This window comes from Aquila chrysaetos, chromosome 20, assembly GCF_900496995.4.
Source record: "Aquila chrysaetos chrysaetos chromosome 20, bAquChr1.4, whole genome shotgun sequence".
NCBI lineage: Eukaryota > Metazoa > Chordata > Aves > Accipitriformes > Accipitridae > Aquila > Aquila chrysaetos.
In genome coordinates this window covers 1,627,577-1,645,209 of record NC_044023.1, presented here as the reverse complement: position 1 = coordinate 1,645,209, position 17,633 = coordinate 1,627,577, and the positions used below count along the sequence as shown (strand labels likewise).

The 17,633-nt window shown below is 40.5% G+C and overlaps 1 protein-coding gene across 5 annotated transcripts in view; it reads right to left on the bottom strand.

Moving 5' to 3' along the window:
- The window catches only part of NUP210 (nucleoporin 210), a 69,041-nt gene extending 51,454 nt beyond the window's left edge, over positions 1 to 17,587 (bottom strand). For 4 of the 5 annotated variants that reach the window (XM_030043399.2, XM_041118642.1, XM_030043400.2 and 1 more), the window contains exons 1-5: positions 17,371 to 17,587; positions 7,684 to 7,820; positions 6,753 to 6,884; positions 2,665 to 2,761; positions 182 to 332 (exon numbers count right to left, since the gene is read on the bottom strand). In XM_030043399.2, coding sequence (XP_029899259.1) covers positions 182 to 332; positions 2,665 to 2,761; positions 6,753 to 6,884; positions 7,684 to 7,820; positions 17,371 to 17,534 — 681 coding nt within the window. In that variant the 5' untranslated portion in view covers positions 17,535 to 17,587. Of the gene's footprint in view, positions 1 to 181; positions 333 to 2,664; positions 2,762 to 6,752; positions 6,885 to 7,683; positions 7,821 to 17,370 lie in introns of those variants that run through there. The other variant, XM_030043401.2, reaches the window with a different exon arrangement.
- Between the last annotated feature and the right edge of the window lie 46 nt (positions 17,588 to 17,633).

Here is a 17,633-nt window from a genome sequence, read left to right as displayed (position 1 = left end):
GGTGATCAAGAGCAGCACTGTAATCTTTTGTGATATGGGCTACAGAGTCAATCCAGTAAGACAGAGATGCAGCACTGATATCCACAATGGGAACAATACAGCTGGGCAAACTTACAGCACTCCTGTAACATTGGACTATTAAAAAAAAAAAAAAAAAAAAAAAAGGAATGAAGTTTCTTACCTTATAGACGCTTTCCTGTATTCTTGCTTTTAATTTAGAACTCCCTGTTTTCATTCCAGACACCAAAATGGTATCTCCTTGCTTGGCAACTTTTTCCATCTCCAGTATATAGGAAGGTGGAATGTAAGTGGATTCTAAGAACTTAAGTATACTGAAAGGTGAACCAAAAAGTGAATAGAAAATTGTTTACCAGTCTTTGTAAACCCACAGAGAAACACCACCAGCATCTATTACCAGCTATTTCCATTTTTAAGCAAATTTAAGATGTCTGCCTGGGACCAGATATCCAAATTTTACTCATTCTTCAAGATATCTGCAGCTAATTTCTGTGACTGATAAAACTTTGTTTGAAGCTTGTTTGTGGGCTTTCAAGAGATATCAGACGACTGCACATGTTGTCTATAATGATCCCTCCAGTTTTTACAGTAGGTGTAGACTGCAAAAACTCTCTAGATCATTGTGGAACAACTGATGTGAAAGACCCAAAGCTTATGTTTATAAAAGCAACAGCTTGACAAACCAGAATATAACTTTGACCTATATGAAGAAGCTAGGATGCATTTAATAAATGACTATGAAAAAAAAAAAAAAAATCTACAAGCAGAATACTTGTAGTAACTGCTAGAAATTTCAGTGAGATGTGGCAACAGAGAGGAAAGGAATTTGCCACGAATGGGTAAACAAAAGGACAGAAACTGAAAGAGGACCATGTTTTAAAGGCTGCCAGCTTCTGTATGCACACAATTTGTTTGGCTTTATGTGCACTCTCACAGTAAAATCAGTAAAGCGATACTGAGAACAGTTATGAATATTAAAATATTTATGACAGTTTATTAATTATTTTGCAAAGCTGTAACACCATTAGAACATTTTTATGTTATCATAGCTGTGCTAATGGTAGAGCATATATCAATATTAGTTTGGTTAAAATCACATCTCTAGCAAATACTTATACTGAAACAAAAAGCTCTGTACGGACTAGGACTCGGATCATAAGTCCCACTGAACAATTAGCACACTGTCTGGCTCTCACTGTAGATAGGGGCCATACACTCATACCTGCAGCTTCAAGTGTATTATCGGCTTAACAGGCTTTCCTCAGGTAATGCTGTGCATTTGTTTCTCTAAGGCTGCAAAATTGGAGTTTGCGTTTACCCAGCAGCAGAGAGTCTTGTTTGCTACCCCTACCCCATTTCCAATGCATTTGGAATACAGGTTTGAGGATGGACGTTAACTGTTAACCATTATGCTCTCTAAAAGAAGTGGTTTCCCCACATGCCAATCATAGAATCATCATATCAAGAAAGTCAGGCTCTTTAAAGGAACATAGTTTCCTACATTATTTTACGTGCCGCAGTCTACCTACATTTTTCGGGCGCCTGTTTTCCAAAGTAACTGAAGCCTCTGGTGCATGAGTTTGAATCTATTTCATCTTACGAGCTTACTATATGTCATGCAAGTTTTGACTAAAGCTGTACTCAAGAAGTGTTTGTATATTGTTTTGTGAGAAAAAAAAACATGTTTCATGTGTTTGCAGTCTGGTCAAATTCACATTTATCAGGGAGGCATTTTTTTCTACCATCATTCTCATTGAGCAAAGTCAAAATTCACCGCAGCCTGGATCTACTATCCACAGTCTGGATTCTATTCCTATCCCTGCCACAGGTGAGCCTTCTGACTTTCGGGCAAGAACTCCACCTCCATTAAATGGAGGAATATTTCCTTATTATACAGAAATGCTGAAAAACACTTATCTCATTAGTGAGTTGAAAAGCACTTTCAAGATCTTTGGATAGAAGTTTCCACAAAATACAGCACTTCTGAATTCCAGTTAACTTACTGAGTCAGTACAGATGACAAACCAAGCACCATGACTTATTTATCAAGCAAGTGCTTTCCATTCATTGCTTTGTCTGAAAGACAATATATTCAATGCCTTCACTGAATGCCTTTCACGGAATTATTTTATCTGGCCTTATGAGCTGCATCTAGCTTACAAGCAGCCACTTGATCTGTTCCAATTTAAAGGTTAGCTACTTTGAAAGCTATTTCAACACCAGAACTAAGTGTTGACCGAAACCTGAAACTCTTCAAGTTCAGAGAGCTCCTTTCTGAAATGAAAGACGACTTCTTTTCCTTAAGAAAAATAAAAAATCTCTGCTGAAATCCTGAGATAACAGTCTTACTGATAAATCCTTCCTTTGCACAAGATGTTTCAGGAAGATCAACAGTTGCATCATTTATTTCTAGTTGTTGCATTAGAGCTACCTAGGATGATCTTTAACACTATCAGCTGTTAAATTAAACAGGGATGAGAGTGCCCAGGCTGTTGAGCAGGCACTTAAAAAACCCCAAAACTTAAACAACTGACCCATAAGCATTATTTTGGGCATCAGTTCAGTAAACTGCCTATGTGGGGAAATATTTATACACATCACACTTAATGGACACCAGACTTTTGAGAACAAATTAAATTAACTTACCGTAATGCATTGTGGGAATCTGAGAAGCCATCAGCCTCTGTGTCTTTTACTATTGTCCAGTCAAAGACTAACCCTGCCAATGTGCTGAAAGTGTTTCCTAGAAATCAAACAATCAGATTAAAACAAAAATAAATAGCAGGCATATAGTCTTCCTGGAACACAAACTATCACTTTTTCCCCTAGGAAATCTCTCTATCTTATCCCTAAAAGAAGCAATATTGGTATCTAGTCAAAAAAAAAAAAAAAAAAAAAATCACGATCTACCTTGCTTTACTGACTTCAGCAAATTTAAGGTGTTTCTGTTAACTGGCTTCTCTGTTTACATTTTGCAACACCATATGCAACACGTTTTTCACAAAGCCCACTAGGTAGGTGCAGGTATCACCACATATCCTCCACTTGTCAGCCCCTAAGATATACTTGGCCCTCACCACCTCCGTTCCCCTTTGACCACAAAAACCTTACTATTCCTTGGATATTAGTAGGACATCAAAAAAACCTGCTAAACAATCTTTCATTTTGAAAGATGTGGATCTGAGACACCATTTGGATAACTTGAGTTCACAGCACTGATGAACTGCACTTTCCACATATATTGTTTTTGGTTTTGAGCACAACCATGATTTACCCACGACCGGAATAAGTCTTCACTCAAACTCAAATTGAGCACTTTCTTTCTAGAAACTGTGAACCACTGGAATGTGAGAAATCATAACTGTTAAAAAGGAACAAAAAGGAACAGAAAGGAATAAACAGACTGAAAACAAAGATTTATCACGATTACATTTAAGCATAATGAGCTGCTAATCTGAAAGATCTTACAATCTTCAAGATGAGTCTTGCTCTGAATTACAGTGTCCACTGATACAATATGGAGCTGAAATCCCAGTATTTACTGTATTTTAAAATATATTTTCAGTTGTGTTACTCCCTTTGACATTTGTATCTATATTAATAAAGTAAGAATCAACACAATTTATTATCAAATTCTTATGCTTAAAGGTTTATGATATTTTTAAGCCACAAAAATGTTTTAAGACAAGTTAACACAAAACACAGCCTAGGTTGTTTCTCCCATTTCTGTACAACTTACTGCAGATAGCTCCAAATCCCAAATAAACAGGATTTTAAACATAAAACTCTAAACAAACAAGGCAATATAGTTAAAATTGATTGAGACTGGATTATTTAACATACATTCAAGTCTAACTTTCTTTAATGATGCATGCTTTAGCTTTGCAAAGCTGTATTACACTCTTTTGTTTTGCTCCAATTGAAAATAACAAGGCTAGTGGAGAAACGCACATTATGGCACTACAGAGAGGCTATGCCTGGACACAGCCAGTGCTGCAGCAAACTGGTAGCAGAAGCATGAAACCGTCCTTACAGCCTCTGAACCACCACTGGGCCTGGCTGTCCTGGCTCCTGTTGAGGTCCCTCACTACGAAGGCAAAGTCAGGTCATCAAAGACAATCTATCATGGGCATTCCCCAGACAACACTGTCTTGAATGAGTGAGACCCTGCATCAGCTATCTCTGCAGCATGGAGGGCAGCAGCTGTCTCCAGGTTAAGCCTATCAGAGGCAGCACCCAGGGAGGCAGACAGGTAATACAGCACTTGTCATGAACTGTATTATGTCTTTGTCCTTCCCTGCAGGATCACACAGCTGTCACAGGAGCTGCAGACCAGCTGTCCTGGCCAGCTGTAACATTACCCTCCCAGGCTCCTCAGATGTCAGTGTAGGCAGCAACTTGTGCTCCTGCTCCATAGCCGTAACCCGGCCCAGAGCTGCTCCTCTGTGATGCTTCAGCAGAAAAGCGGCTCTCGCTGGCAAGGCTGGAGCAAACCCCAGCAAACAAGGAGAGCTGTCTTGATGTGCTCTGCTCCATTGCTGGGGCAGGAAGCCAGTGTTCCTTGCACACTCATAGCCAACGAAATGCAAACTCACATCTTTAAGTCTTTCTCTCGTTTAACTCGCTTCTAGTTAAGCCATAATAAAATAACTTGAACAAAGGTCAACAGATACAAGAAAACAATAGATAGTATGACTTTTTTTCCCCTCTACATTCTCTACGTAATTTGGCCAAAGATCTCCATGATCATCTTCCTCTGTTGCATTAGTAATCTTTGAAAAGAAATAGGGATCGAGGTTATATTTGGAGTGGCTTATTAAAAACATGTACAAAAAGGAATTTACATTAATGTAACTGATTAAAAAATACAGTTTATGAAAAAATAACTGGACAATATATGGAAGAGAATAAGGAAAGAAACTATTCCTGAAGATACATCGATACTCACAAGAGTAGAATCATCAATATTGATGAATGGTCTGACCCATACCAGATGCAATAATCTGGCAATGTAAGATGCAATAATCACCATCAGCCCAAAACAAATCGCACTTGGTACGTCCCTAGGGCCTACTTAACAACTTCACATACCAGGACAAAAGCTATGTCTCTGCAACATTGCGTACATACAAGGGCTGATACAAATAATCTACTCTCTCTCCCTCTCACACAGGCTCCAGTAACAGGCTTGACACCCGTTCTTTGTGCAAGTTTTCAGCAAATCTAACCAAATTTTTCCCAATATTCATTGAACTGGATAATTATTTTATATTGATTTTTTCACCTTCTGAATATTTAAAAAAACCCAAGTATTCAGAAGTCCCGTATTCAATTCTCTGACTTTTCCTGAACAATTATGTCCTTCAATAAACTTGCCACTGCTTTTTTTTTTTTTTTTTTTTTTTTTTTAAAGTGTGCCAAGAAAGACCACTGAGAGTCCAATATGTTCAAAGGTCACCCAAGGATGGATCCCAAGGTCATTTGGGTCAAAAGGAACTGATTTTCAAAGCTTTTGAGTGTATCCTGATCCCCTGAACTTAGATGGGGAAGTTTAGCCCTATGGCTTCTAACCAACACCTTGTTTCAGTCATGCAGATTAAACCTTCTTCATGAGTTTTGAACCACTGCTCCTGTTCAGACTCTAAATTGGGTGGCTTCCAAGACAAATTTGTCCATTGAGCATGCCTGAGAGTTTCCAGAAACACCAAGCCAAGAATCCAGTATTATGCATAGTATAAGAAAACAAAATTACTTTTCATTATTAACATATTGCCGTACATAACCTGGCATTCATTCTTTACAAACAAACAAATTTAGAATGGGCTCATCAACTACCCAAAACAAACAATTCAACTTTTAATATCTGCTTTACATGTCATTTCCTTCCAGCCAAGTAGTTGTCCTAAAAATCACTTGGTCTGTGTAAGCGTCAATGTGTACATAAAAATCGATTGTTGAAACCAAGGCATGAAATTCTTACCAGCATCATGGTTCTTTTTCTGATGCTACTGACAGTATGAAAAGCAGAAGTTTTCTGCTCCTATTAAAAAATTATGCATTCAGTCCAAATGCACTGATTTTATGAGCCTAAATGGTACCTCCCCAAGGTGAGGGTTTCTATAATAATTAAGGGATATTAATCCAAGCAATAGGTGGTTGGTCTTCAACATCATCTCTGAACATCCTGTTGGATGCTTGATTGGACTCAGATAAAATGTCATTTTGCAAAATTCCTTAGACTATCTCAGCTCAAAAGAAAAAAAGGGAAAAAAAACCCAAAACCAAAACAGACTACTTCACATTCCTGTGCAGCCTTGCTCAGGCTAGTTAAATCCTGATGGGACATTTCAACAGGACAAGTGTTGGGACTTTTTCCATACATTCTTACTCCTGACCTGGAGGTAGAATTGCTAAAAGCTGACACCTTTATTTTAAATTCTGATTTTTAAAAATACCATTAGCACTAGAGTTAAGTTTCCTGGGAAAATATGGAAAAAAAGGCAAGCAAAAGTTGTTGGAAATCAAGCAGTGTTTGATTTTCCTATTCATGTGGTATGTAGATTTTTACACTTAAACAAAAACAATAGGTTACTGTATGTATTATCCAGAGAACTCCCTTTAAATTACTCAGTTTGGCTTCTAACATTCAATTGTGTGGCAAATAAAACCAGTGCAAATATCAGACAATTAAGAGTTTCAATATATATTTTATCTCCTACTAGTAAATCTCTTACCTTCAGAATCCAAAGCCTGAATTTTTAGCTCCAGTGGTGAATCTTCAAGATAGAGTTCTCTTGTTGTGGACACAATTTGGATGCCATGAATTATATCAACTATAGCATCACAACGAAGCACTTGTCCAGTCGCTTAAAGAGACATCGGAAAGAGCACATGAAATCAGCAACACTGGACATGCTCACGAAGAGCACCAAGACAAAATGCACCTCAAATTTAGCCAAGGACACAAAACGCTGAAGGAACTGAAACTAGGTCATGACCTTGACTAAGAAACTCTTGGTCAAATGGTGACTGTGGCTAAGCAAGCAAGAAAAGCAGTTCCCTCCCTCAGTGAACTTTAGAATAAATCTTAAAAAATTGTGTTTTCCATCTACAATAACAGTTACAGATGTTGTCTCTGAGTACATACTGGGAGTTTCTACAGTGCAACTGTCAGACATGGCTCATGTCCTAGAGAACTTAATGACTTTCACCCGCAGACAATAAACCCCATATACTTCTTCATTTAGTGACTGCGAGACATTTAATTGACCATCTGGTTTTGCCTATCTGTCACTATAGAAACTAACCAGGTATATCGTATAACAGACACAAAGACAATTTCCAGCTTTCTGAATGCAAAAACATCTGAATTTGCATCATGTAAAAAGTATGTACTGAAAATTATTTTCAGCCCCCTCCCCCACCCCCTTTTTTTTTTTTTAAAGAATTACCCATTTTCCTGGATGTATCATTAATATCATTAACGCTTATTTGAGGCCTTTAACAAACAGAACATAAAAACCATGCCCATGGAAAGTCTAAAATGACTATGCATATGAACAGAAACTTCTTGATTTGTGTGCTTTTAAATCTCTACTTTGTTTCTGGAGGATGCCAGGATGCTCATAAACAAGTAGTGGTGTGCTTAAAAAGGTTAAAACTTACTTATATCTTCAGCAAAGATGATACTTGTCAGACGTGTGGGCTGTGAGGACCGTGCCTGGACAACAGCTTTCTGTGAGCACTGGCGCTCATCCTGATCTGCCAGCTCTATGCTCGCAACCTCTGGCCTGGTGGAGGACCTACAAGATTATTTGGTTGTGTTAGCAGGATTTAAGTTACTGCTAGACAGAAATCAAAGGTCTGGTTTAAAAGCCACCAAAATAATTTACATGAGACATGCTACATGGTCAGGACCTGACTTTCATAAGAGCTGGATGGCAACAGCTCCTTGAGGATTTCAACAAAAGTGAGTGCAGGCTGAGGAAAGGGGAAAGCACAGACCAGAAGCCCACCAGAGCCCAGGCAGACAAACACAGCATTCTCTCTACCGTGGCACGTTCACTGCTGAATGTAATTCAGTCAGTTCAGAGCTACGCCCAGCTACTAAACGAAATTACAAAGCCTTTGGCCTAACTATTTATTAGCTTAGAGGCATGAACAAGCAAAAACACATACAGAATACTGAAGTAGAAGGTAAAATAATTTTAGCTAAAGCTCCATTTGCCACTTGTAATTGAATTTTCAAAACAAGTTCGACACAAAGTTCTGAAAAAATTGGAAGTTTTCCATGATGACAGAACATCACAATTATGTATGTTTGCTGTGGCACAGGCACTGAACAAGTAAGAAACAACATTTTAAAATCAGGAATTAAAAAAGAAATTGATTTAGTCTGTTTAGCTGAAGTATGTAACACTGTGTAAAACATGCAAAGTTGTATAATCATCTTTGGTGAAATGTAAGCCTACATGGAATTTTGACCTAAAATTGATGCATCTTACTTCCTGCTATGACTTGTATGGCTTTTCTAAAGACAACTGCTCCAGGAATGAGCTTGTAGGAAGCTCACCATGGACGTGGAGCCCAGTTCTCACTTCCTGTGTGCCAAAAAATGTACAGTGCAAAAAAAAATTCAGAAGTTATTAAAAACCAAGTCTCTTGAAATTAAATTTCAGATAGTAGCAATATACATCTGAGGCCTGAATGTAGAGTGCTCAAAGCAATTAAAACATTCAAGCAGGCCATACCTCTTGCAAATAGTTAAGAACGTCACCCCTCTGAACTGGGATGAGCTGCTGACTAACTGTTTTGCAGAACTGGGTCATGGCTGCTCCACACAACCCCTTGGTCGTGCTACTCTGCAGAGTAAGCAGAAAGGCAGCCTGCTTGGACTCCAGCTCAGAGTCCAGCACCCTGCTTAAGCTGCTAATGAATTAAGCGTCTGAAACAGCCATCGCTGTTTGCTGGGGATCCTGAGTCAAAGCTCTTTCACAAGGGTCCTTTGAAGGATTAAAACAATGAAAGAAAGCACTGATGACAAAGCTGTTCAGGAATTGCTTCTCCCAGATGATGACAGCAGTTCTGATGAAAACATTGCGTTATCTGGTAAATACAGTCTAAACCGGGCACTAGAGCCCCACCTGGTAAAGATGGTGAAACTGGATTGATTTAGACTTCTCTTCTGGAGGATGTTAAAAAATGCCTACCTGTGATCTATGGGAAGAAAAAATCTTCTAACTCAGCAAGGAGCTGGAGGGGAGTTTCAAACAAAGAACAATATCATACATGCACTTCTCCCCAGATGTAGGTTTTTACCTACTTTTATTACTGGCAGAACCAACCAATCCAAAACAGCGAAGAACAAAGTTTCTTGTTAACTACAATTGTATCCATTTCAAAAAATAACATATCGCAATATGTTCAGTTATCTTAGAGTTAACAGTTGCAGTCCAGGTGAACAGGGACCAATCTTGTTGTAGTCACCGGAATAAAACTGCAAATCCTGTTTTCAACCTTAAGCAATGAAAAGCACAATTCTGAAGACAAATCCAATCGCGCAGAACACCAAGACCCCTTTGGTTCGAAGCAGTTGGTAAGACAGCAAACACTGCATTTCTCACAGAAACTTCACATGAAACAAAAATACATTTGCGTCAGCTCTCTGGTTCCCTACATATGGGCCTGGATTTTATCATACTATACCATCCAAACAAGGAGGCCCCCAAAGCTTGCAATCCGAGGACACAAAACCCCAGTCAGAATATTTTTAATTGTGCACGCTGATGGTGGCATACAGGTTCATTAGACACTGCATAGCAGTATGATGTTTTTGTCTTGGGCGAAACTCATTAATTCAGTGGATTATTAATTCATAATATTGGTGTGCTCCCAACAATATTTTGCTTACACAAAGACTAGTTTTAAAGGATTTTGAAAAATCAGTAGCAACTGCTAACCCAGAAATTTCAAAGTAACAACCCACAGCAGTATGCAATTGACAATTTAAACACCAATTAGAAACTTAAACCTGAAAATTGTTTTGTTATATTCTAGATACCTAAGCAATGTACACAAATATGAGCATGTTTTTTTATACTAAGGTTTACACTGTTTCTAAAACAGTATTATTTATTTTCTATATTAGTAGCACATTTAACTTTGCTATATAGCGATTAATTTAAGAGTGAACAATTAGTTATTTTTGTGTTATTCTGTAGCTTCTTAGGCAGCCATGAAACAGTTTTCCAACATTTAGCAAGTTTCTTTAAACAACGTTAGTATTCACAACCAGTAAGGCTTTTTCTGTACTTGGCTGGTAGGTTTTTTAAGCTGAGCATGTGGATCTGACTTAATGTGCATACAGGCATTTTTAAATAAGCATTATATGTATGGAATTGACATTTACTCTTATTATTTAGCTCACTATATTGCTTAATATTCTTTGCCATTACATTTTTTATTCATTCAAGGTTTTTGTGTTCTTACAGTCTGAAATTGACTGTGTTTACAACACAACAGGGGTTTCATTGTGTTTTGTATTTGTTCTTTTAATACATGGCTATGTACTGTAATACATAACCACTACAGTTTGCACTAACAGCAGTGTTGTAAAACTAAATCTAATTACAGGATATTTTTCAGACTACAAAAAGTAAGGAACAAAGATAAACTAAAAGTTTGCATTAAATTTTAGCTGTAAACTTACATACACACCACAATTATATAGGAACTTTTAAGCTTTTACAGCTGAATGCTGGTTAACTCTTAGCTGTCACTGGAGTAGGGAACCTGAGATTAGATACTGTTTGGTCTCTAACAGTAGTTTAAAATAGGAGGTAGAATACCAGCTGAATTTCTTACTTTTTTATTTACTTTTAAAAATTTTATTAGCAATGGTATGTCTGCTATTTTAGGCAACTACCTTAACTGGGCAGGTGAAGCAGGGCCTTTCTGAGGCTTGGTTTACTATTGATTTATATTAAAAACCAAATCTGCATGACTATTTTTTTTTGCACCATAACATATGAAATATTTGATGACTACTGAATATAGTTTGGCAATATCAAAAGCACGTTCTGTTTACAGCTACATCTGATTCAGGGTCAAGTACAGAAAGGATAAGGCACTAATCAAATAAGCTGTATATTACAGGGGCATTACTCTGCTGTAATACACACAGGGATCACTACTGCACCCTAGATGGACAAGAAAGAGACTTTTGCTTTAAAATGACATCAAAGACTGCAACTTATATCACCTTCCAATTACAGCAGATCTTCGGCAGCACGTCAGCGTGCAATATTGAAAGCTAGGCTAGTCAGAAGTCAAAATTAGATCCTGAGAAGCAAGCAATGGGAAGCATTTCTGGCACTAGCACTCGATCCCATACCAGCCTCTGTAAGAAAGAGCAAGGCAGGGGAGGAAGCACTAGAAAGAATAGTGAGGAGGTGAGGAAAAAAAGCTAACAAAAGTCCCAACATTTATTTCTCTCAGAATAATAACCTACTGGCTGAGGAATTAATGACACTTGCAATAAAGACTGCCAGTCTTCTTGCTGATTTCCATTCATTCATGAGTTTCGCCTGCCCCCCGGACACAGAACCACCAAGATTTTATCTACGGATCTACCCAAACTTATGCCTGCACATTTTTAATCGACTGTTCTGTAATATCACATGTGAATACTTCAAGGATTATACTTAATTTATTTATCAGCTGGTTTAAAGATCAGGCACATACTACTCTTTCCACACTCCAGCAATACTCTGTTGATTCTTATTGCTTCAGCATTTTATATTGTTTTGTCAACTCTTCAGACTACACTCAACTGACTAAATTACCAAAAATCCACCTTTGTGGAGATGCACCATGAGTGTCAGTTGATCTAATCTTTTAGAATTTGTAACAGGCATGTGGGCAGATATGTAGCCAGAGGGAAACTGGATAGTAAAGGTTTCCAAGAGTTTGGTAAGATTGGATTGACCAATACATTAGGTACCTTATTTCTAGTCACTCTTGGGACTAACACTGTTGACATACAAAAATGAAAAGAGACACAAGAGCCAGAACAGGATCCAGACAACTGTAGTTGTATGATAAAAAATAGATTCCCAGAGAACCAAGGATATGGGCACTGAACCCATTCCAAAGCAAACACAGAGGGAGCCTGGCAGAGTTCCCTCAACTCTTAAGGATTTTTAACACCACAGTGGCAGATTATCTCTCTATTGTTCACTCAATCCTCTCCTAGGATGTTTCTTATTGTACTGGGAAAACAAAAAGCAGCAAAAAAATCCTCCATCCAGTTCTGCTTTAAAAGCAAATAGAAACATCACACACCACAGAATGAGCCAAGGATGAAGCTTTTGCTCATGGGATTTTATACTGGTGATCAGCTGGCATGCCCATTAACTTCAAAGGAAGCAGAATTAAGCCAGCAATGATTGTTCTCAAAATCCAACCCAGATGCTGAACTGTAACTTTAATATTTTATCAAATCAACTGGTGGCCAAAAGCATTTTACCGTAAGTACTTATCTTTGTACCTTTTCTAGCTGCATGAAGGAAAATGGCATGCCGCACTAGTGATAGTCATCTTCCCAATAAGAGAATGCAATAGATAAAGGTTGGTCTACACAAGTTGCTCTGAAATTAGCTTAGCCTGATTTCAAATTAGAAAATAAAACTAAAAAAATGGCCGCTTACTTCCAAAACACAAATGTCACATTTTGCATTATTTCAAATTATTCACTCTGTTAAACCCTCTCACATGTAGACACCCTTAAAGCTTCAATTACTAAGGTGAGATCCACACCTGAAGAGTCTTAAAACATTTCATGGGTGTTCTGCAGTGAAAGCTGCCCAAAATCACGAACAGTCTTTACTCTTTCTGTCCTCCTTGCCAGGCAGGTTATGCTCAGATTCAGAAAAAGTTTTTTCGACAGTAAACCTGCAATGCAGGTTGACACATCAGCTAAGAGAAAAATCATGATTATTTCTTCTGCCTCTTCAACTCTGGCAGAACATCTATGCCACAGACTCACGCTACCTGCTATGGGTTTGAGCCAACCTACTCGGGTAACACAGACCTGAGCCGCAGCAGCACAGCCTGTCTCACTTTACCAACAAGGATATCCCAACCCAAATCTGAGCTCATTCTGGTATCTACAAGAGCTTGAAGCCATGCTGGGAAAGAACACACTGCAGTGCAGCCTACCTGACAGTCAGCAGCATAGGCACTCCCAGAGAGAGGGAGAACATTTTGTTGCCTGCTATAATGGCCTTCTAAGTAGGAAATGCAGAGCAGGTGAGAACCAAAGAAGGGGTAAGGATAACAGGGGATAACAATCATTATTTAAGATTTTATTGTATAATATGGAAATTAACAGTCAGTATCACGCAAAACATTTTTCAGTGAGAGTCAAAGACAGGGTTTTTTAGACCCATGGTAAAACAGGTAATCCATGAAACAACAACAACAAAACCCCCAGAATATCAGAGATGAGATTGTCAGTCTTACAGCAAAGTAACAGACCTCGATCAGCAGCACTCTATTTAATACAGATTTTTAAAAAACATAAGCCACCACATACATCCCATGGAATGATAGGACAAATTTACAACCCAGTATCAGAAACATGACAAGACAAGGAGCTAGAAAATGAGCTTTGCCAGCCAACTACTGCAACAGCAGTGCTGTATATGGGTTTTGGGTTCTCTGCAAGTACCTGTGCATTATGCTGCTCAAACACCACTCAGCCACTGGATCTCTCACTCCAGCACTCTGCCACCTGCTCCTCTCACAACAGCAATTAACTTTATGTAACCTCATCAGTGAGGGCTTCAGGAGCACACACAAACCCTTTTATTTAAGGTGGCAATAAACTCTCCTTCACTGTATTTGCAACAAACACAATTGTACAGGGCCATTATCACCTTTGAGCAGTTTCCTACAGCTGTAACCTTTCCATAGCAAAACCTCTGACTTCAATGGACAACGGTGCAAATTCAAGCGGTTGTATTTCTCAAAACTAATTCCTGAAGCTTCAACTTTCCACCAGTTCTCACCATGTACCTCAATTCTACAAGATATGAAATAATGTTACAGACATGTAAGCGTGTTTATACGTTACAGATAATTTCTACTATAAATACCCTGCACCATGTTGTATACCTTGGAGGAAAATGGGGATTTTTTTTGTGTGTTCCCTCCCCTAGATGTTATTACGGTAAGGCAGATTTCAAGGACAGAATTCTGCTTCTGAATGCTTTCATTCTTCCACGTGTAATTTCTGGATTAAGGTAATTAAAAGATAAATACAGATGTAATTTAAACGCTAAATATATCTGCACAGACTGTGTTTTATCCCAGAAGATAGTACCATGTACAATATTTACAGATGGGAACACCGTATGCTTTGAAAACAAAGCTTTTATCAAAAAATAATTCTAACATAAAGGCAACCCAAACTCCAGAAGGCACAAGCATCTTGAAAATCAGAAAACACTTTAAAGCCATGCTTGTAACTTTATCATTGCTCCCAATCTGCTGGGATGATGATAAAATTTGACCTTTTCCCTTTGAATCACTGGAATTCTCAGACACCACTACAATCTCTTTGAAAATCTCCTGCTTTCAGAGGTTAACTTGAAGCCCCAAAGGGAAAGTAGACAGAAATATGGTCACATGTCATAGACTGATTTTTCATTAAATTGGACACTCAGGTATGAATTCTGAATGTTTGAGTAATGCAGCCCTTCAAATACTCAAAGGACGTCTTTTGAAGGTAGATGCTGCTGTAGGATGAGAACAGCTTTCATACACTACCTCTAACCTCAAAATCACCTATGTTACACAACCTCAGTCCCCTCTCCAGACACAAAGGGCCTCAATCTTATAATTTCCATTCTAAATCCCTGCTTTCATGCATGCAAACCCACCCATCATTTTACGAATTCTGGGTGAGGAATAGTCACTACTTCTAAAGTCATTACATTTGGTACTTCCTAACTTCTTCAGTTTAACGGCCTCCTTCCAGTAACAGCTATTACTGACAGCTTTAACAGGAAAGTACAGGAAACTTGTCAGCAAGTAGCTGTGGAGTCGCCTGCCCCTCCAAAGTACACTTCTTTCTAATCCCCTACAGTTCAAGGTCTGTGGGGGCAAGGATGTAGAGGGAAAGAGAGCTGCAGATGCAATCCAGCAAACATGCTCTGAGCACCACGGCAAGCATGACTGCTTCTGCTCAGTCACACACACACAGATACTGGTTCCTTCTGATGGTTTTGTAAGCACACGTTGAGTTTTACCACCCACATCCTGCCAGTCCCTGCAAAGCAGAAGTGAATAAATACACATTTACAACCCTGGTACGGAAGATGATGACACACTCTGCATGAAGTTGGTATAGTTTCCTTAATTCTCAACCAAAATTAATTAATTAATCTTTGAAGGGCAGACAGAGGGAGAGGATGGAAAAGCATGTTGAAGCCTATCTGCATGAGGGATACAACCCATTGCTGGCAACTGGCACCAGTATAACATGCTCTGAAGTGCCTACAAATCATCCTCATTAGAGGTACACACATGGACCAAATCCGTTACTTCCCTAGAGTACGATCTTATATCCTTTCATCTGTAGATCTCAGTGAGATTTGCAAAGGTCTACATACTTCTGACTGTTGGATAGTGCCTGGCACATGCAGGAATGGCTGTAGCCAGCCCAGCATCACCTAGCAGTTTGCTGGCAAAATAGGAAAGACAGTCTACACCTCCTAGATTTTACTAGTGCTTTGATGAGTTTGTTTTTCAGCTTCGTACAATGTACTTTACCACATAAACCAAATCCTTTTAAAGACTCAGCTGCCTTTAAAGATTAGAATAAGGAAAAAGAACAGAGCCACACTTGCAAGATTTTCACTAAAATGGCCCATATAAAAATGAAATTACACAACCACATGTAGCTCATCTAGTAAATTCCTTTCAGTCAACTTTTGCAGAAACTCTGATTACTGCTCTTGTGTGCAAACACCCTCAAATGTGTAAGTTCTTACAGACCAAAGGCTTGTAACCAGCCCAGGGATGGGAATTGTAGGACCACCAGCTAAAGAAACCAAGACAGAGGGAAAACATAGCCCTACAAGATGTATTTCAGTAACTGTCAGCCACAAAATAACAACTGAAAACTGCCACAAACATCCATCTGGCACATATGGAAGTATCATCCTAAACCTATCTTGACTGCCACGTCTTCTTTCAGGTGGGTACCTCCTGCTTGTTACTGATCCAAATTACAATTCTGGTACGCTAAAGGAAGGATGAGGATTTGGTAACACTTGTTTAACGTGAAGACTGCGACACAGTTTCTGAATCTGCACACACCATAGTATTTGCCTTTAGCCCCCAGTTCTCAACACAACCCAGACCTGCCTCCTGCGAGCCCGGCCTGCAGGCCTCCCTCCTGCACAAGACGGGCTGGGAGCTGCCAGCCCAAAGTCGCTTGAGTATATCCCACCTGCTCAGCACCAAGGCCTCCAAAAGAAAACCGGGAAAGATACAATCTTTTACAACTTGACTTCATCCTCCCCAAGCTACGCGCTCAGGGCGTTGCCTACGCTTACAGCAGCACCGAAAGGCTCTCACCTCGGCGAGGTGCTGCGACTCGGTCCCTCCTCTACATCCATACCCCAAACTCAAAGCCCTCAGTCCTTCACTACTAACCACAGCGAGGGAACGGGTATTTCTACCCCAGCAGCGCAAGCTCGAGCTCCGGGTGCTGTCACCACACGCGTGGGGCTGCGGGACAAGCACGTGCGGGGCGGCACCGAGGGTGTCCACGCGTGGAGCGCGCAGGGAGGCAAGGCGGGCACGCGTGGGGTACGCGGGGCAGCAGGGTGGGCACGCGTGGGGTGTGAGGCGCGCACGAGGCGCCCAGCCATGGCGGGAAGCTCCCCCACGGCAGGGGTCTTCCCCTCAGGGCCCTTTCAGCTCCGGCCAGAGCCCCTCTCCAGCAGGTTTAACCCGCGCTGTAGGAAAAAAAAAAAAAAAAACAAACCAGCGATGGTTTGTAAAGCCCAGCCTTTCCCTTCAGGGATTATCTCCGTTTCTGCCCCCCACACTGCTGGGCCACCCCAAAAAACCGCCCGAAGTAACGTGAAAACGGCGAAGGGGAGGCCTGGCGCTGCCGCCTCCCTCAGGGGAACGGCTCCAGGGAGGGAACGGTGAGGCTCCGCCGAGTCGCGTTTTCCCGCCGCGGGCTGAGGAAACGCCGCAGGTGCATCCGGGCGGCGGCGGCGGCGGCAGGGGGAGCGGGAGAAGCGGCGGACAAAGGGCGGCGGCACCTGCACTCACCATCGGTAGCAACCCTCGCTGGCCTCCAGCGTGAAGTTGACGCGGGTGCCGCGGGTGAAGGGTAGCAGCACCTTGGGGATGTTGAGCTTGGAGGAGGCGGCGAGGTGAAGGGAAAGGAGGAGGAGGAGGAGGAGAGACAGCGCCTGAGGCGCGGGGGGAGCCATGCTCCGCCACGGGCAACCGCCGCCGCTGGGGGCGGGAAAGGGCGGCTATGCGCCGCGGGCGGAGGGACGTCAGCGGCGGGGCAGGGCGCCCCGGGGGGC